The 20,622-nt window shown below is 42.9% G+C and overlaps 1 protein-coding gene across 2 annotated transcripts in view; it reads right to left on the bottom strand.

The window, feature by feature from the left end:
* Nucleotides 1–2,614: 2,614 nt before the first annotated feature.
* Nucleotides 2,615–20,622, bottom strand: part of DCP2 (decapping mRNA 2) — a 34,065-nt gene continuing 16,057 nt past the window's right edge. The window contains exons 5-11 of one of the 2 annotated variants that reach the window (XM_044291196.1): nucleotides 19,120–19,272; nucleotides 18,790–18,902; nucleotides 16,998–17,105; nucleotides 14,126–14,192; nucleotides 12,905–13,024; nucleotides 12,645–12,696; nucleotides 2,615–4,368 (exon numbers count right to left, since the gene is read on the bottom strand). In XM_044291196.1, coding sequence (XP_044147131.1) covers nucleotides 4,211–4,368; nucleotides 12,645–12,696; nucleotides 12,905–13,024; nucleotides 14,126–14,192; nucleotides 16,998–17,105; nucleotides 18,790–18,902; nucleotides 19,120–19,272 — 771 coding nt within the window. In that variant the 3' untranslated portion in view covers nucleotides 2,615–4,210. The remainder of the gene's footprint in view (nucleotides 4,369–12,644; nucleotides 12,697–12,904; nucleotides 13,025–14,125; nucleotides 14,193–16,997; nucleotides 17,106–18,789; nucleotides 18,903–19,119; nucleotides 19,273–20,622) is intronic. The other variant, XM_044291199.1, reaches the window with a different exon arrangement.

Raw genomic sequence — 20,622 nt, forward strand, 5'->3', positions numbered from 1 at the left:
TATCTTAAGGCTCAGTCAGTCAATACTTGAGTTCCAAAAAAACTTTAATCAATACAAGAACATTGCAAATGAAAGTTCAATGCTATAAGAGTTAGCACTGAACCGATTGGAAAGTGACCACAAGCCAGTTATGTGACACAATCTGGACACCTTTTCACAGTGACATCATATTCAACTTTGCATCCAGAAACATTCTGGCCAGAGTTTACCATCTGAAATGCACCAAGTAGAACCAGGGTAATGTGAGATATAGTCAGCCTGGCAGGCATGTGGGCAAAAGGAACGTCTACACCATACATACAGCGCATCAAAGAGATGCTAAAAAGGTAAATGATGTTCAAAAGAATCTGATTTCCACTACAACCACTAGGATATAGCACTGCAGACCAATAGTCTCTTGAGTTACATTACTTAAGGTGGGTTCTAAACCTCAATTCTGCAGTGCACGGTTTCCCAGTGTAACCAGTAAAATGTAGAGGTTTTCACTCTGGGAGCCAATAAACTTAGTACAAAGCTGCTAATAGAATTCACACACGGAGGTTCTCAGACCTGAAGATATGTAAGATAAAGCAGTGCTTATGGAGGCAAAAATATTTCTTAATATTACTGCCAGGACACTACATACAGCCTTACGTGGGCCCCAGTGGCTACTTAATGAGTATTAGTCATGTGCACACAAAAGATTAAAAATATCCTGACACACTACGTATACAGCTTCTGTGCACAGCTATGCGTCACCATGGTTACACGTGACAAACACTGGAGCTTATTTATCAATACTGTAACAGAAAACAACCTTGCTGCCCATGGCAACCACAGTTCAGCCTTCAGCGCTCTAGGGGGGGAAAAAAAAAAAAAAAACTGTACTGTCGTTGGATTTTCTGTCGTGATAAATTAGGCCCACCGTGTTCAGTCTAAGGCTACATATGCACACGAACCTTGTTAGTTTCCGTTCAGGTTTTTTTTGTGGATAGGATGTGGACCCATTCATTTCAATGGGTCCGCAAAAAATGCAGACAGCACACTGTGTGCTGTCCGCATCAGTATGTCCGTTCCGTAGCTCCACAAAAAAAAAAAATTGTGCATGTCCTATTTTTTTTCTAGTTTGCGGACAAGTTTAGGCATTATTACAATGGATCCACGGAAAAAAACTGATCTGCAAAAAATAAAAATAAACTGGATACCATACGGACGTCTACTTTTTTTTTTGCAGATCCGCAATTTGCGGACCACAAAACATATACAGTCGTGTGCATGTAGCCTAATTCTGCAGTATTCAGTTATTTCACTTATTAGCCTACATGACTGCGGGACAGGTTTTGTTTGCAGTCTGTAACTATGGACACATAATTCTGTATAGGAGTTGCATACACAAAATGATAAAAGGTAAAAAAATAAAAAAAAATGTAATCAAGACTATTTCCTCAGTTTAGTCATTCTTTAATTAATTTGGGAGCATAAAAAATGGCGGCTTATGTTCCTTAGAGTAAGTGGAATATAATTTGGTGCGATATCTAATGCCACTAAAATGTCATCAGAACAAAGGCTTCAGCCTACAATAAGCTGAAAGAATACTAACCATCTAGTGCCCTTTTATTAAGGTATATATCAAGCATGGCCAACCTGCGCTCACCAGCTGTTCTAACACTACAACTCCCACCATGCCCTACAGTAGGCTGATAGCTGTAGACTGTCCAGGCATGATGGGAGTTGTACTTTTGCAACAGCTGGAGAGCCTCAGGTTGGCCATCCCTGGTATATATCCATAGTTACTAATCCTCACAAGTAATCTAGTGCATCCGATATTCATCTGTGCTAGGAGTAATTGTGCTTACATGATTCCATATACACCGTACATAGTGCCAGCAACCAGAATGAAAACAGCTTGATTAACACCCAGAAACCAAGAAGACACAATGTAGACTGGGGTTAATATTATAAGATCATTTTTTTTAAACTTCAAGACTAAACAGTTAATTTAAAAAAAGTTTTCCCCCTATCCGATCATGTCCGATCAGCTGGGACACCAACCAAATCACTAGAATGGGGAGGAGGCCTGTGTTCCCAATTTGAATGGAGCGGCAGACACACATGCGTGTCCACCGCTCCATTTAATTCTAAAGTACTGCCAGATGTTGTCATGGGACAAACAACCCCTTTAAGAACCCAATTAAAACAGAACTATGAAAATAAATTATGCAATGAGCAAACAAGCTCAAACTTGTAATATTCATTCAATATTTAAAAGGAGATTATATTAATGGTCACTCGGATCAACGGGAGGCATCCAGGAGGTTGTGTCCTAGGAATCTTTCTCCAACTCCACCAGGAGTTGGCATTTATAATGTAGAGAAGGTTAACATAAGCCACTTATTAATGTATTGTCATTTTTCCATCACATTATACATGTCTCGTTTCCATGGGTACGACCACCCTGTAATCCAGCAGCAGTGGTCATGCTTGCAAACTACAGGAAGAAACTCAGGCCTCTCTGGTGGCTGGGAGTGTCCACATTTCAGCACTTTTTTCTATAGTGTGCAAGTGCGACCAATGCTGCCGGACTGCAGGGTGGTCGTAACCATGGAAATGAGCAGTATATAATGTGATGGAAAAATGAATCCAGCTAGCAAAGGAGGCAATATGGATAATCACAATACATTAGTAAGTGCCTTGTATTAACTTTCTCTACATAATAAATGCCATTTGCTGAAGCGAGACAATCCCTTTAAGCTTAATTCTTACATGGGCCATAACCATCTTGCTGGGCCATTAAAGATTTTACAAAATTAACTAGGGAGTGGGAGACACATTCATGTGATGCCTACATGCCCATCTAGGCCATGCACCTACCACAACTGGCTTGCTTTTGCATATATTACTCATAATAGGCACCATATGTAGACCTGCGATTAATAAGAAATCACCCCCCCCCCCCCCCCCCCGAAAGTTATCAGATCTACAATGACTGCACATAGCACTGTGCTATATATATAAGCAGAATAACCTATTAGATTACAAGTATCTATAGCAGCGCTCCTAGTGAGCCTCAAAAGACACGATCTTTATTAGCGGATAGCACATGGCATGTCAGTGCAGCACTTCCCTTTTAAAGGGACGATGACATACAGCCGTACTCGTCATAGAATGTCATCCTTATCTGCAAGTGTTCACAATGAAAAGTGGTCCTGCCACCCCAGTGAGTTGTCTATTTCTGCCTTTCGATCTGCCATAGTAGTATAACGAGACAATTATTTTGCCAGCAGTAATGAGGGAAACAAGGTCGCAAATGGTTTCACAAAACATGATAAGTGGTAAGGGAGAGCAGCGGCTCACAGTCAGGCAAAGGCCAGAGATAACACCGAAGCAACGAGGGGATACAACACACTTCAAAATGCCAACAACAGGCATATGCCCCCTAGTAAATGCATTCCTCAAAATAGGCAATTCACATCCCAGGCTGACCTATTTATGAACGAGCAGCGGATAAATGACAAAAAAAAAGCCCAAGGAAAGTTTGTGTCTTGTCACATTAAAGTGAAGACTTATCCAATCTGTCCTACCCAGTCATAGGGTTTGTATACTTACTGTTACTATAGGCATGCTACAGTAGATGGTCGCTGCTAACGCATTCTGCATTTATACAGACTGACATTGAAGAACACAGTTATAAAGACCTTTCCACCCTGATTATTATGAGCCCACTTCAAGCGTGAAGAGGTTAATGTCTGGTAATGTGCAGTGCATATTGTACAAGGCAACAACAATACAGACCTCAACAAGTGGTGAGCAGCGAGGCTGAAATCACCACCGACGACGCAGTCATATTACATTCAAGCTACACCACGTAAGAGCCATAGCGTAAACCAAGTGTCACATCTATCTCAGGGAGTTGAAGACCAAGAACCGTTTGTAAGGACAAACTGCATCTAGGCAATGCCCACTGAATATGTATGGTAGGAGAGCTGAACACTGAAAAGGTACTCGTGTGTAAAATAAAAAAACTCATATTGCAAAAAACAGTGCAAGAAGGAAAGACCCTCCCCTCCACCAGATACAATTACACAGAATGTCCATAGGACAGAGCTTCTCCTAACCCCCAGTAAATCCCTGCACATTCTTGAAAAAACCTGAGGAAGGTAAGGCTTGATTAAAACATGCTCTTGGCTGCAACGCCGCAGCATTCATGATCCTTGTGCAGTTGCTGGTTGGGTCAGAAATCCAAGGATTTCATGATAGCATCCCTGTCAAACCGAAATCCCAGGAAGGCTTTGGAAGAGAAAGGGTACTCCAGGGTCCCATTGCAAGCTTCATCAACAGCGTGGTCATAGCCCTGTCCTTCAGAGTGGAGACCAGCACCAAATACAGAGTCTGGGGGGAAAATACCAAAAAATAAAACATATACATTTAAATAAATGAAGGGAGCATGCAGTGTGCTCCCTTCTCACATAAACAGCATTTTCTATAGGGCATACATTTCAATGTAGGTCAGAACACACCAACTGTACACAGATGGGCATCTCATCTCTCTTCCAGCAGAAGCCATCTGCTACAGATCACTCCTGCCGGGAGTGTATTCTCCTGTGCCAACCTCTGGCACATGATAAGGAAATTAAATATACGAGTCCCTAAGAGTTTGATCTGGTCGTAAAAAGGAATCTTTATTAAAAAGGGGTACACATAAAAAAAAAAAAAAAAAAAAAAAAAAAAAAAAATCGCTCAATGGCATACATGGATAGACTACCACGGGTTGACTAGCCTAAGACTCCAGAACGCTTGGGGTACTTTCACACTAGCGTTATTCTTTTCCGGCATTGAGTTCCGTCCTAGGGGCTCAATACCGGAAAATAACTGATCAGTTTTATCCCCATGCATTCTGAATGGAGAGCAATCCGTTCAGGATGCATCAGGATGTCTTCAGTTCAGTCTTTTTGACTTTTCAGGACGGAGATAATACCGCAGCGTGCTGCGGTTTTATCTCCGGCCAAAAAAAACTGAACACTTGCCTGAATGCAATACATAGGAATGTATTAGGACCGGATCCGGCGTGCAAAATACCACAATGCTGGACCGTCCTTCCACTAGAGCATGGTTGCAGATAAAAAAAAATATATATAACCAGGATTTCTCCAGATGACAAACAGAGACGGATCTGTTCTTGCAATGCATTTGTAAGACGGATACGGATCAGTCTACAAATGCTTTCCTCTTCCATGCATATTGTAAGATCACCGCAAGTGTGAAAGTACCCTTAATCCGTGCGTGTTAGAAAGGTTCAGAAGGATGCAATTTTTTCCATACTCTGAATCTGGGGTGGGAGGTATACGGTATGTCAGTAATTGTAATAAGGACAATACAGGCCAAATCACATTCTTTCTTGTTGGATGCCGCACGGTGGGGGTGGGGGGGTTTGGGGATACTATTTTACATCATCATTATTTGTTTGTCTATGGGATATGCATGGTTTTGCATGGTGTTGTTAATTCATTATGACAAAACTCAATAAAAATGATCTGATTAAAAAAATATATAAGCACTGGCCACAGGCAAGTTCCCTGAGTTCTGCAGTAGAGGAGGTATGGAATGGATTATTAAAAAATATATATATATTAGATGTCATCTCCAAACTGAATAACCTCTATGAAACATGGTGTCAGATCTCCTCAATCTCACAACATATAGTAAGGTGCACATTATTCTACATAAAACCACCAAAGATATTAGACCCTAGTTGCAATACGACATACATCATTGGGATTGCAGGGGCTGTGCCAACGAGATCACCAGGGAAAACCAGTGTTGACTGACAGCCTGGCCCCTGTAACAACTGTGATCATGGGCATTCCACATCCATAGAGCAGGGCAGAACCCAGCAAAGATGAAAGTCAAGCTCTGCCCTGCACTCGGTATAACCGTATTAATTTTGCCTCTGAAGATTATTTTATCCTGATGCATTATAACATATCTTTTTGTTACTACAATGATGGTCTTAAAAGGGATGTCCGGCTTTGGGGGCTTTTCTGCCAGACCCCCACCCTCTTCAACCTCACGAGACCTGCGGAGGGAAGCACTTATCTGCTCCCCGCCACTGGGTGTTCTTTGCTGCCATCAACAAGCTCCAGTCCTCGCTCCAAAAATTTGTTTGGATGGGGGTCTTATGGTAAAAGCGACACATGTGAACCCGATCAAAACAAGAATTTTACAAACAGTAACCGAGTTCATTAATGACAACAATGTACCAAAGGGGACAGAATCCAGCTGCGGGGAGCAGGCAAGTATGCTTCCGTCCCAGAGTCTGGCAGAAAGGCACCCAAGGTTGGACAAGCCCTTTAATAGAAATAGTTCAATAACCCATGTATTCATTTTTTTTTTTTTTCTCATTGTAACTAATGAAATCTCCTGAAAATAAAGAAGGCTTGCCATAAGACTTGCATCCTGATGAGCACAAGAGCAGGAAGTGTAGTCATGTGGAAACCAGCAGATAACAATGGCAGGGGTTCCTGAAGTCTTACGTTTTAATGCCCACTATGGGACTTTAATGTGAACCTTCTTGTACCTATGACACTGGCTGACCTGTTACATGTGCACTTGGCAGCTGAAGACATCTGTGTTGGTCTCATGTTCATGTGCCCGCATTGCTGAGAAAGGTTTTCATATATGCAAATGACCCCTAGGACCAATTGTGTAATAGATACATAGGAATAACACGGTATCCATGTATTTATTGATGGATTACAACAGGAATAACAGCGGCTGTATAAGGCCCCTTTCACACGAGTGAGTTTTCCGCGTGGGTGCGATGTGTGAAGTGAACGCATTGCACCCGCACTGAATCCTGACTCATTCATTTTAAGGAGTCTGTGTACGTGAGCATTTTTATCACACATTAGTTCTGCGTTGCATGAGAATCGCAGCATGTTCTATATCCTGCGTTTTTCACACAGCCCTGGTCCCATAGAAGAGAATGGCGCTTCAGTGAATAACGCATTGCATCTGGACACAATCCAGATGCGATGCGCTTTTTACTGATGGTTGCTAAGAGATGTTGTTTGTAAACCTTCAGTTTTTTTTTCATGCACATGAAAAACGCATCAAAACGCATTGCACGGAAAAAGCTGAATAGAATCGCAGACAAAACGGACTGATTTTGCTTGCAAAATGGTTCGAGTTTCACTGAATGCACCCTGAGCCAATCCATATCCTTCGTGTGAAAGAGGCCTATGTATTTCTATTGCGCAGATACACACCATTAAAAGCCCACTTTTCCACTGCACAAGTGAACTCTTTGCCAGTCACTACAATCAGCTCACTACGTAGGACACCAGCACGGGTACTGTTGCCGTGGTTTGTTCTAAATATTAAAAAGAGGAACATGCGTTCTGATATCCATGAACGCTACCATCCAGCATCACTGCATTCTTATCTTCCGACTTACTGGTATGTACTGATAGAAAACTTTACTGTGCCCTGGCATGTCGAGAATATATTATATATACATACAGTTGTGTTAAAAATTATTCAACCCCCAATGCTGTAAAGGGTTTTAGGGAATTTAGTGTACATTTGTAATTGTGTTCAGAATGAAATCTTACAAGGACTTTCTAAAGAACCAAATGCAACTAAAATGACATCAATTGTTTTTGTAATACAGTATTAAATGTTTTTTTTGTGATTTCTTCATTGACACAATTATTCAACCCCTTAAAGACTACCACTCTTAAGAACAGAGGTTCATTCAAGTGTTTTCGATCAGGTATTGAAAACACCTGTGGATGTCAAGGAGCAGCAATCAAGCATAATAAGCACCAACTAGAAAAGGTACAATTTCTGGGGAAATTGTGTGATGTGTTCTTGCCTCCACCAGTAGCTTACAACTGGAGTGGGCGGAGTAACTGGGTGGAGTGTAGACTCCGCCCACTTTTATAAATTTTTACCTTTGTCTCACACTGACCCACCCTGCCGAGTTTGGGTGCTGTGGCTTAAATACTGTGAGAATGACAGCTGTTTAAAAGTTTCTTATTGAAGTCAATAGGGAGAATCTGATTGGTTGTTTGTGGCTCCGCCCACTTTTTAGCGTCCCCAAAATGAGATATATATTGGCACAGTCCTCCAGTGACCAACTGCGCCAAGTTTCAGAACCCTGCCATTAACAGTCTAAGAGCAGCGGCAGTTTGAATTTTTCTCATTTAAACAAATGTCTGAAATTTGATTGGCCGTTGTAGACCCCGCCCACTTTCCAATTTTTTTTTTTTCCCCAGTCACCCAATGACCTACGGTGCCAAGTTTGGGTATTCTGGCTTAAATATTGTGAGAATGACAGCAATTTAAAGGTTTCTCATTGAAGTCAATAGGAAAAATCTGATTTGTTGTTGTTGGCTCCTCCCACTTTTTCAATTTTTGAAGCCAAAGTAATCTATGACCTGATTTCTGAGATTTGAAGCCCCTGACATCAATAATGGCAGCATTTTTCAATTTTCTGCATATGTCAAATTCCCCATTGAAATCAATCAAAGAAATCTGATTGGTTGTTTTTGGCTCCGCCCACTTTTCTAAATTTCAATCCTAATCCTAAAATGTCCAACTGTACCAAGTTTGGGGACCCTGCCAGTAACAGTGTAAGATCAGCGGCAGTTTTAAATTTCCCCATTAAAATAAATGACTAAAATTTGATTGGCCATTGTAGACTCCGCCCACTTTTTATACATTTTTGAATCCAGTCACCCAATGACCTACGGTGCCAAGTTTGGGTATTCTGGCTTAAATACTGTGAGAATGACAGCAATTTAAAGGTTTATCATTGAAGTGAATAGGGAAAATCTGATTTGTTGTTGTTGGCTCCGCCCACTTTTTCAATTTTTGAAACCGAAGTAATCTATGACCTGATTTCTGAGATTTAAAGCCCCTGACATCAATAATGGCAGCATTTTTCAATTTTCTGCATTTTTCAATTTTCCCATTGAAATCAATCAAAGAAATCTGATTGGTTGTTTTTGGCCCCGCCCACTTTTCTGAATTTTAATCCTAATCCTAAATTGTCCAACTGTACCAAGTTTGGGGATCCTGCCATTAACAGTGTAAGATCAGCGGCAGTTTTAAATTTCGCCATTGAAATAAATGGCTGAAATTTGATTGGTCGGTGTAGACTCCGCCCACTTTAAAACATTTGAATTCTAGTCACCTATTAACCGAATATATTAAGTTTAACAACCCTGCCATTAACAATGTTGAAATGGCAGCAATTTAAAATTTTCTCAATGAAGACAATAGGGAAAATCTGATTGGTTGTTTGTAGCTCCGCCCACTTTTTAATGTCCCCAAAATGTGACAGAAACTTTCAGGTTGACCCCATGACTAAGTGACCCAAGTTTGGTGAGTTTCACTCCGAAGCTGTATGAGTGACAAACGTTTGCATTTTTCCAATAAAACTCTATGGGAGAAAAAAAGAGGTTTTCGGGGGCCCGCCCCAGGGGCCCGGAGGGTGGGATCGGTTAACAAAGCACAAGCAAGATCCTCGGGTATGTGCCGACCAAGAGTGCAAAGTTCGGTATTGATACTCCTAAATCTGTGGGAGGAGTAGCAATTTGAACGTCTCATTGTAGTCAATGGGGAGAATTTGATTGGTTCTGTGTGGCCCCGCCCACATTTTCAGGTCTCCGAAATGTTCTAACAAATTGCGCGTTGACCCCATGACTAAGTGACCCAAGTTTGGTGACTTTAGTTTAAAATCTGTGCGACTGGGAGCGATTTGAAAATTGTCCCTGTCAAAGTCAATGGGAAAAACGTGGATTTTGGGGGCCCTGTCCCAGGGGCCCGGAGGGTGGGATCGAGTAACAAAGCACAAGCAAGGTACTCGGGTGGGTGCCGACCAAGTCTGCAAAGTTTGGAATTTGTAGTCCTAAAAATGTGGGAGAAGTAGCAATTTGAAGGTCTCATTACAGTCAATGGGGAGATTTTGATTGGTTCTGTGTGGCCCCGCCCACTTTTTGGGGTCCCCGAAATGTGCCCAAAATTTTCGGGTTGACTCCATGACTAAGTGACCCAAGTTTGGTGACTTTAGCGTCAAAGCCTGGCGAGTGGGAGCGATTTGAAAATGTGCCCTGTCAAAGTCTATGGGAAAAAAGGGGGCTTCCGGGGCCCGCCACGGGGGCCCCGGGGGTGGGATCGCTGCACAAAGTAATAGCAATCCGATCGGGAACAATCTGCACGTTTTGGTAAATTTTTGTCTATGTAGTGTAAAAACTGTGGGAGGAGTTAGGGTGGCAAATTTGGCTATAATAATAATAATATATATGTGAGATAACATTATGTGGTCTTGCTATGCAAGAACACATAATTAGGCAGATTTAAAAGGACTGTGATACTCAGCTCCTTCTAGACATTTACTGGTGTGTTTACAAACATGGTGAAGTCAAGAGAATGGTCCAGAAAGACAAGAGAAGAGGTGATTTCTCTTCACAGGAAGGGCAATGGCTATAAGAAGATTGCAAAGATGTTAAACATACCAAGAGACACCATAGGAAGCATCATTTGCAAATTCAAGGCAAAGGACACTGTTGAAACGCTACCTGGTCGTGGCAGAAAGAAGATGCTGACTTCGACTGCTGTGCGCTACCTGAAGCGCAAAGTGGAGAAAAGTCCCTGTGTGACTGCTGAGGAACTGAAAAAAGATTTGTCAGATGTGGGTACTGAAGTTTCAGCTCAGACAATAAGGCGCACACTGCGTAATGAAGGCCTCCATGCCAGAACTCCCAGGCGCACCCCCTTGCTGTCTCCAAAGAATAAGAAGAGTCGACTGCAGTATGCCAAAAGTCATGTGGACAAACCACAAAAGTTTTGGGATAGTGTTCTGTGGACTGATGAAACAAAATTAGAACAGTTTGGGCCCATGGATCAATGCTATTTTTGGAGGAGGAAGAACAAGGCCTATGAAGAAAAGAACACCTTGCCTACTGTGAAGCATGGCAGGGGGTCAATCATGCTTTGGGGCTGTTTTGCTTCTACAGGTACAGGGAAGCTTCAGCGTGTGCAAGGTACCATGAATTCTCTTCAGTACCAGGAGATATTGGATGATAATGTGATGCAGTCCGTCACAAACCTGAGGCTTGGGAGACGTTGGACCTTTCAACAGGACAATGATCCCAAGCATACCTCCAAGTCCACTAGAGCATGGTTGCAGATTAAAGGCTGGAACATTTTGAAGTGGCCATCGCAGTCACCAGACTTAAATCTGATTGAGAACCTCTGGTGGGACTTAAAGAAAGCAGTTGCAGCGCGCAAGCCTAAGAATGTGACTGAACTGGAGGCTTTTGCCCATAAAGAATGGGCGAAGATACCCGTAGATCGCTGCAAGACACTTGTGTCAAGCTATGCTTCACGTTTAAAAGCTGTTATAACTGGAAAAGGATGTTGTACTAAGTACTAAGATTGAATGTCACTTGGGGGTTGAATAAAACTGATAATGATGTGAGCACAGAAAAGTCATTTGTGGTTATTTCATTATAAATGTTATGTTATATTTGTCTGACTTACAAGTGCCTCTTTGATTTAATTGTAAGCAAGATGACTGAAATGATCAAAATCAATGTCAAACTGGCCAAAACACTCAATTTCAGTGGGAGTTGAATAATTTTGAACACAACTGTATTATATATAAAGTATTGTCTGTTCTGACACTGCTTTTATGGTATCTGATGCATGCTGCAAGCCATACAGGTAGCCAGCCCTACTTCCATATACCACCAGGGGCTTAGCTGTATTCACCCTCAGGTCCTTGCTCTCTTTTGCATTATTAATAACAAACACTGATTTATTATGTCATTTTGTGCATAACTTACCTTTGGATGATTTCAGTCTGGTATATTATGCAACTTCTGATAACATTTATAGGACATCTCTAGTATGTTTTCATATATCTCATTTCTATGTAGGTCATATATTATTTTGATTTATCTGATTCATTTTGTCCTGCGAGACTTTCTTATGTATCCATTTATCTTATTCAGGCCGTTAAAACGATCCTGGGAATGACCGAAACATTGGCCATGTCTAAATAATATAACTGGATGGATTAATAAAAAGATATACTGCATTTCAACAGCTCACCGGGTGCGGCGATGTATCATTGTATCGGTGATATTACCCTACCACTGAGGACCAGAAACAACATGTCGGAGTGCCAATCATTTTCTTCTCTTCTAGGAGGAACGGGGGCGTTGCAGTTACACCTAAAGGCTCCACTTTCTCTGCAACTGCAGCACCCTCTGCACTTTGATTGACAGGGCCAGGTGTAAGGACATTTTCACTGCCTGGCCCTGTCAAAGTGAAGAGGGCACAGCAGTTGCAGAGAGAGCTAAGCCTAAGTGTAACAGCAACACCCCCATTGATCCTAGAGGCTCATTTGCATATATTAAAATCAGTTTGCTCAGCAATGTGGACACATATGAACATGGGACCAACACAGAGCCCTTTAGCTGCCAACTGCACATGTAACAGGTCGGCCAGTGTCATAGGGACAAATCTGCTGACAGATGCTCTTTAATGGAGAACTACAACATTAGCTTGTTATATTCAGACATGTATGCAGTTTCTAGGGGGGGGGGGGGGGGGAGGAAATTCAAAACATGAAACAAATCAAGAAAGATACTAACCCACATCAAAAGTGTCATTTAGCCTCCTGGGGTTAAGTTTTCGCTCAGATTTCTATAAAGAAAAGAAAGTAAACGTCATTGCCTGTGTACAAATAAATGGGCGCCAGGGATACACACCGGTCACTGTCAGAGATCGCACAGATCTCAATAACAAGTAGAACATATAAAGAGGCTTCATGTATCCTAATGCTCTCCTCCGGGCACAAACCAGGCTATGCCGGAGGGATTTTACAAGAAAACCCGATAACCTCACCGCTTACCAGAACAGTATTCTGCTGTGGCTTTACTTGTGGGTTATGGACGCCATTTGCTTTCTTCTTCTGATTTTGGTTTGGCGAATCTTGATGCTGCTTCTTACCGTTGCTCTTAAGATTTTGATTCTAACACAGACAAAAAACACAGTGCAGCAACATACAGGAACACAAGGGCTCTATCAGTAAGATACTGTCAATGCGCTGTGCTTTAAAGGGCTTGCCCCATTCTCATGTCCTATTACAGTATTCTCAGTTAACAGCGGGGGTCCTCTGTTCAGGATCCTCATCTATTGCTCTGGAGAACCCAGGATGCCTTTGCATTACACTAACAGCACACTGATTTTTACAGAAACTGTGCAATGCGTCATTTTCCCTATGGTGGCGCTGCAGGGGAAATGAACACTGGGTTCACATTGCGTTTTTCCCCATCTGTTTAACGAATACAAAAAAAACGTACAAGTTAAAATGATGCCATACTGTGGCATCCGTTCACCATAGAGTTCCATTGTAAATAAAAATAAAATAAAATAAAGTGTACTTTTTTTTTTTAACCGGACTTTGCTGGATACAAGAACGTGGCGTTATGTGTTTTTGTATCTTTTTTTTTTTTACTAACATATATGTCAAAGGGAGGCAACCATTTATAAGTCATGGCGTATCCTCAGAATAGGCCATCAATATCTGATCAGCGAGGGTCCGTCCATCCCCTAGTCTGCTGTTCTGCAGTAGCTCCAGAACTACAAAGCTCCATCCCTTGTGCAGTGGACAGAGATAGTTACTGCAGCACTGCTACCATTCACTTCAGTGGGAGGAGCGCTGCAGTAACCAGCTCCATCCACCACACAACTGATGGCGCTACTGCAGAACGTTGGGTTGTCAGGCCCCATTGATCAGACGGTGATGGCCTATGTTTAAAAGGGTTGGACCATTCAAAAGAACATTGGGGAGGATTTATCATCCTCTATGCCTTTTTTTTTCTGTCGTAAACACAGTTGCAACTAAATTTAGTCTCACCTCGTGTTTTTACACCACCCTCACCCGTTTACGAAAAGGAGACATAGCATGGGTGATGCTAGAAACTGGAGTAAATGATGACTTAAACGAACGCCAGCTACGACCTGGCAGAGATTTCTATCAGGCGCATGGACTGCCGGAGGCACACACACAATAATCAATATTAAAATATACAAGTCAATGCACAATAGATGACTGTGGTTATTACTGTACCTTAGGCTTTGTCAACTGCTCTCCTGGAGAAAGCTCCGAAAACTGAGGTATACAGCGCATCCTGGGTCTACAAGGAAGCAAGTGTTAAAAAGATCAGTGAGCACATGAATTGCACTAGACAGGCCCTGGCATTACATACATCATGGTATCTACACGTGACATTATTTACTGCTTTGGACAAAGCCATTAATTAGTATAGACCTAAGAGACTGAAGGGGAGATTTATCCGTTTTGTCGCTTTTAGTAACTACTTGCACCCCCCATGTAATAATTCTGGAGCGTCTATTCTTATGGCTCTATGTTGTGCCATTCATTTAATATGGGACATGGGACTGTGTAAAATAAAATGGTAAAACACGTTTGAAATATCCTGTGCTACCGCTAGGAATGTCGCTGGACTTGACTTTGCCATTCGTGCCAGCGAAGTGTTCACAGGAACAGTGAATGTGGCGTGATCACTACAGTCCCAATGGGGATTGAAGTGGCAGCACAGGACCAGCAAGAAATTTTAAAATGGAGTATTTCTGAGTTTTACACAGCCCCCCTGCTCCCCGCCAAATTTTTTAAAATCTTTGAGAATCCCTTTGACTAAAGGTAGATGAATATGGGAAAGGAGCTCAGTTCCACAATATAGCATAAGTTAGGCTACTTTCACACTAGCGTTCGGGTGTCCGCTCGTGAGCTCCGTTTGAAGGGGCTCACGAGCGGACCCGAACGCAGCCGTCCAGCCCTGATGCAGTCTGAATGGAGCGGATCCGCTCAGACTGCATCAGTCTGGCGGCGTTCAGCCTCCGCACGGACAGGCGGACAGCTGAACGTTGCTTGCAGCGTTCGGGTGTCCGCCTGGCCGTGCGGAGGCGTGCGGATCCGTCCAGACTTACAATGTAAGTCAATGGGGACGGATCCGTTTGAAGATGTCACAATGTGGCTCAATCTTCAAGCGGATCCGTCCCCCATTGACTTTACATTGAAAGTCTGGACGGATCCGTCCCAGGCTATTTTCACACTTAGCTTTTTTTTGCTAATATAATGCAGACGGATCCGTTCTGAACGGAGCCTCCGTCTGCATTATTATGAGCGGATCCGTTCAGAACGGATCCGCCCGAACGCTAGTGTGAAAGTAGCCTAAAAGGGTTGTCAAAAAGCACCTGGATCGGAATACTTTTGTAATTCCATGTAATAAAAATGTTAGTATTGCCACTAAGCTATTCAGTAAAATGTATCTGTATAGCGCCCCCCAGAAAAGACCCTGAGCCGCCAGCCTGACAAATCTAGCAAGGCAATTGGAGCATTGAATGGGGAGATCTCTGCACCCATGGGAGGTACAGGGCTGGTGTTAGAAAGGTATTGTCATGTACTATATTATGGATGATTTTCATTTTCTACATTAATTATGGGATAACCCCTTTAAAAGGAGTTGTGCCACGAAAAATATTCTACATTTTTCAAAGTAACACTTGACCACTGAGCTCTTCAATAAAATGCATCTGTATAGCACCAACTGCGGTTTGTTCAATACCTCATTTCCCTGTCCACCTCACTGAGAGGGTCGCACGCGCTCAGTTTAAGTCTTCATCAGTCACCACCATATCTTCTCTTAGAAGCTGGGGCAGTTACAGGGAAAAAGCTGCAGCAGAAAGGACATGTTCCCTGAGAGAGGACCCAGCCCCTGAGCTGTCAGCCTGAAATAAATCTAGCAATAGCAGCAATCAATGGGGAGACCTGTGGTTCCATGTGAGGTACAGGGCTGGTTCTAGCTTTGTTAGAAAGAGACTGCCATGTACTATTTGATGTCAGATTTTATTTTATTTTTTTACATCTATCATGGGATAACCTGCTTAAATCTCCAAAAATAATTCATATCCCTTTATATAGACCTGATACCTGATTTCCTGTGACAAATTTTCTGCGTCATCATATAATCTGCATAGTGGCCATCTTGTTTGAGTGGATTAAACAGAGGTTTCATTACACACATTTACAGAACTGGAGCTGCAAGGTGGCGGGCTTCCACGTTCCCTACAGAATCAATAGGGTAGTGGTATCTGTATGGCTATGATGTATACAGGACTCAGTAAAGACATTTTGTCCATAAAGAGAAGATTAAGGCTTCTTTCACACTTGCGTTTTGGGCGGATGCGTCCTGCAAAAACGGACCCGTTACAATAATACAACCGCCTGCATCCGTCATGAACGGATCTGTTTGTATTATCTGTAACATAGCCAAGATGGATCTGTCATGAACTCCATTGAAAGTCAATGGGAGACGGATCAGTTTTCTATTGTGTCCGATAAAATAGATCCGTCCCCATTGACCTACATTGTGTGTCAGGACGGATCTGTCTGGCTCAGTTTTGGCTCTCAGTTTAAAGGGGTTGTGCAAGAATAGGGGGGGGCGTCACCCGCCCCCAATTTGGCTGGTCCTGCAAAGGCACTGGCTTTCTGCATCCTCTCCTCCCGGCCTGCAGTGCTTTCTTGCTGAAAACATGCAGTTTAAAGCCGTCTGCAGCCAATCACTGGCCATGGCGGTGACCAGCTCCCTTCAATATCATGGCAAATGATCACATGATGCAAGGGGATCCGGTGACCACCACAGCCAGTGATATGAGGCAGGCGTCGTCAAACTGGATGTTTGCAATGAGGGAGCCCAGTGAAGCATCGCAGGCTGGGAGAAGAAGGAAAGTAAGCTTACCTTTACAGGTCCAGCCAAGTGGGAGTGTTTGACCCCCCCCCCCCCCCCCCCATCCCCACACCATTCTTGCACACCTCCTATAATGTATGGAATGCTAGTAAACTTGTTTGTACTCAATCAGTAAATTGTAGAACTAGATTGATTGCATTCTCTATAGTCCATGCAGGAATGCCATCTTACCTGGATTTCTCTCCAGTAGGTTTTGATGGTGTACTTCCAGCAGAGGGCAATCCATTATCACTATCTGAGGAGTCGCCCACTCTCTTCTGAAGCCAATCCCGCAATGGTCTAAGAATAAGAGGCAGAAAGAATACCAATAATGAAGATCATCATTTCAAGAATAAAAGTAGTCACTAGAACAGAAACCTAATTTTTCTTACCTAAAATGTCTTGATTTGCACTGTGCTCAGTGTGCATGTTTACTGCCATAGGCAGTAGGGGAGAAGTGACTGCCAGACGTATCGGTTGCTGCTTTTCTCAGGTGGAAGAAAAGACTGGCATGCTAAAAGCCAACTTGACGATCCTTGTTTTATTCTCAACAGCAGATGTTGGCAGACATTTGGTCAGCCCTCAATTATCAGGAGGACAAACCAACAATTATCTAATGTGTACGGCCAGTTTAAATTAGGTAAAGAGTAGAGAGGAACTAATCGATTCATATGAACCGATTCGATCAGAGTTCCCCTCCGCAGCCTCACTGACAGGGCCAATCGGAGCAGCAACTGTAAGTGCACTGCTGCACTTCCGGGTCTGGCCCTGTCAATCAAGCAGTGGGGACACCCCCTCACTCTAATAAATTAATCGATTTGCTCATCTCTAGTAAACACTCTTGTGTATATTAAAATGGGTTGTCCCACCATTACCTGTCATATTAATTTTGTAGATTATGAAAAATGAAGCATATCTTCCATTTACATGCTGTTAAAAAATAAACATCTAGTAAAAAGATATGACTCGCATACAACATTTCTTCTTGTAGAAAACTCCAAAAGTGTCCATTTGAACAATATAGACAATACATACAGTGTGGTTCAAGACCAAGATAGTCCCACAAGAAGCAAAAAAAAATAAAAAAATAGTTGGGCAACAGGAACTCTGTATAAGGAGAGTCTGGCACAGGCCCACAAGTGGCAGCAATATTTCAGGCAAACCCTCTTGGACATGTTTTCCATGAACCACACAGGAACCCATGCATGTATTGTCTGTTCAATTGGATACAGGTGGAATCGTCTACAATAAGCAATGTTCCATATGAATCAAGAAGTCTTTGTTGATATTGCTGCGCTAGGTTACTGCGACACATGTATGGAGAGGAGAGACTCCCAGCATTAGCAGAGACCAGAGTGGTTTCCTCAATACTGGTCACACGTGCTCAATCACTCTTCCACAGCCAGGTCTCTGCACAGGATCCTCTGCGCACTGCAGGAGAGCTAACAGAAGCAGCTTTCTTCTCTGCAGTAAGCTATTTCCATTGACTGCACTGTAGTGAACATAGAACGACCATGGAGTGACCTGGCTGAGAAAGTGAGCGAGCATGTGTGACCAGCAGCAGATGGACGTGCCCATTGCTATTCACTGTGGCCACCAGGTGGCGCCACATTGCATAAGTAATTGTCATAACTCTTCACTGAATCATTTTTTTAACAGAATGTAAATGGATAATATGCTTTATGTTTTTTACGATCAATAAAATTAATATGGCATCTAATGACATGTAATGGTGGGATAACCTAATAAATTTATATTTGGAACCATAAACAAACATCTGAACACTACCTCCAATCATGAAGGACAGAGACATGTAGGAGGATGTATTCATGCTTTAAATGGGAGACTATGCACTGCCACCTCTCCACTGAGAACAATGCACATGACCCCTCGTTCTCAAGATCCGTGGCAGTGTCATCTACAGTCCTCTTCTGGCAGGTCATAAACACTCTTTATCATTGTATTTCTTTGTCACTTTACTTACCTTATAAAAGGTATGACCATGAAAAACTTATTTGGAGCCAGTCCTAGTTTTGACTTGGGTGTCATATCATTTTTATGGCAGGGCAGGTTTTCAATGGGAAACCACTCAATGTTCTAAGACATAAAAAAAAAAAAAAAAAACATGAGATGTTGCATTTGATATTTAGTTTAACTAATACATTTCCCATCCAGCAGACTAATAATAAAAGAAATGAAGAATGAGAGATCATGTAGGAGGACATTCTTCCTCCTACATGACACAGGATATATACCTTCATGAGGGATGGGAAGTTAATAATATAAGCGAACACTGAGAGGTAGGTATACTTACTCTGATTTCTTTTCTTGTTTTTGGATTAAACTTTGTGTCCTTTGGAACGCCAGGAATGATATAAAGGCGGGCTAACTGATCATTGATCTTCAGCTCAATGTAATCATTATTGCACATACGATTTTTTATATCAAAGCCAGTCTCTTCAAGTACCTGAAAGTTAATTAACAAATGAGCATTAGGTCCGAGTGGGAGCCCGAAGCTGATGCCATCACCATCTTGCTCGGTCTCTCCAGCTTCCTCCCCGGTGGGGACTATTGCAGAACCAACACAGACATCCGGAGGCCCTCATATGCTCACAGAAGACTGACTGATAAGCATGCTGGAGTCGCTGCATATATCTTTAAATACACATCTCACCTAGAAGGCAAGATGGCGGAACCGACTGCTTCCCACTACTCACTAATAGACGCGAACGAAGCCCTCAAGGAGGAGGTTGGAAAGCTAGCAGCCAAACTGCACGACATGGAAGACCGTAATCGGCGCAATAATATACGCCTTAGAGGGGCGCCTCAATCGGTGGGTGCAGATGAACTAGGCTCCGTTCTTAAAAACCTCCTTAGGGATGCCGTACCAGGCCTGTCGGAGTTGGACATGACTATAGACAGAATCCATCGGATCCCCAAGCCAGCAGAATTAGACCCTACTACTAGCGATGGACTACGGGTTCATTTTTTTCATGTTAAAGAAGCTTTTCTGAGCGCTCTAAGGAAGAACTCCCAACCTTCAGACCTATTTACAGGCACAGCAGTGTTCCCTGACCTGTCAGCGGCAACTTTGGCTAAAAGAAGGGAATTCGCTCCCATAACAAGACTACTAAGAGAGAAGCAAATTTGCTATTGGTGGGGATTCCCAGTAAAGCTTTTGATATCACAAAATGGCGCTCTGCACGTGTGCAACTCCCCAAAGGCGGTTGCACAGAAGATGAGATCTTTGGGCCTACTGCCGAAAGATGCATCGCTGACTGACCAGACACATCGCAGACAAGACAGGATTCCCTTGGAGCAGACCCTGGTTTGAGCTGGATTAATTTGTCTTATACGGTGCTGCGAAGCAGGACTTGCTCCTTTGCACCCTTTTTACCTAGGAGCGAACGGCCCACCCTACTCCCCATCATTGCGGCCGGTTTTCTGCTGTATTACACAGCCAGCACCCACCGTGTATGAAGCAGGCAGGTGCTGGCTGCTGCATGCGACATCACCTATGCAGTTAGAAGATGGTGACCTCCACAGAAGATGGTGTCCCCTTAAAAGTGACCTCCACAGCAGCCCGCCCCTTTAAAAGTGACCGCCACATTACCCCATCTCTTTAAAAGTGACTTCCACAACACCCAGTCCCCTTAACAGCAATCTGCCCCTTAACACTGACCTCCACAGCAGCCTGCCACTAGTGTGGCCAGAGGTCCTGTTTTAGGCCGGACAGTTCGGCTTTCAGACTCCCTGTCCTCCGTCCGGCACAGGGCCTGGACAGACACAGGGATATCCTTTTGAACAGCTCACTTTC

The sequence above is a fragment of the Bufo gargarizans genome, chromosome 1, assembly GCF_014858855.1.
Source record: "Bufo gargarizans isolate SCDJY-AF-19 chromosome 1, ASM1485885v1, whole genome shotgun sequence".
In the NCBI taxonomy this organism is placed as follows: Eukaryota; Metazoa; Chordata; class Amphibia; order Anura; family Bufonidae; genus Bufo; species Bufo gargarizans.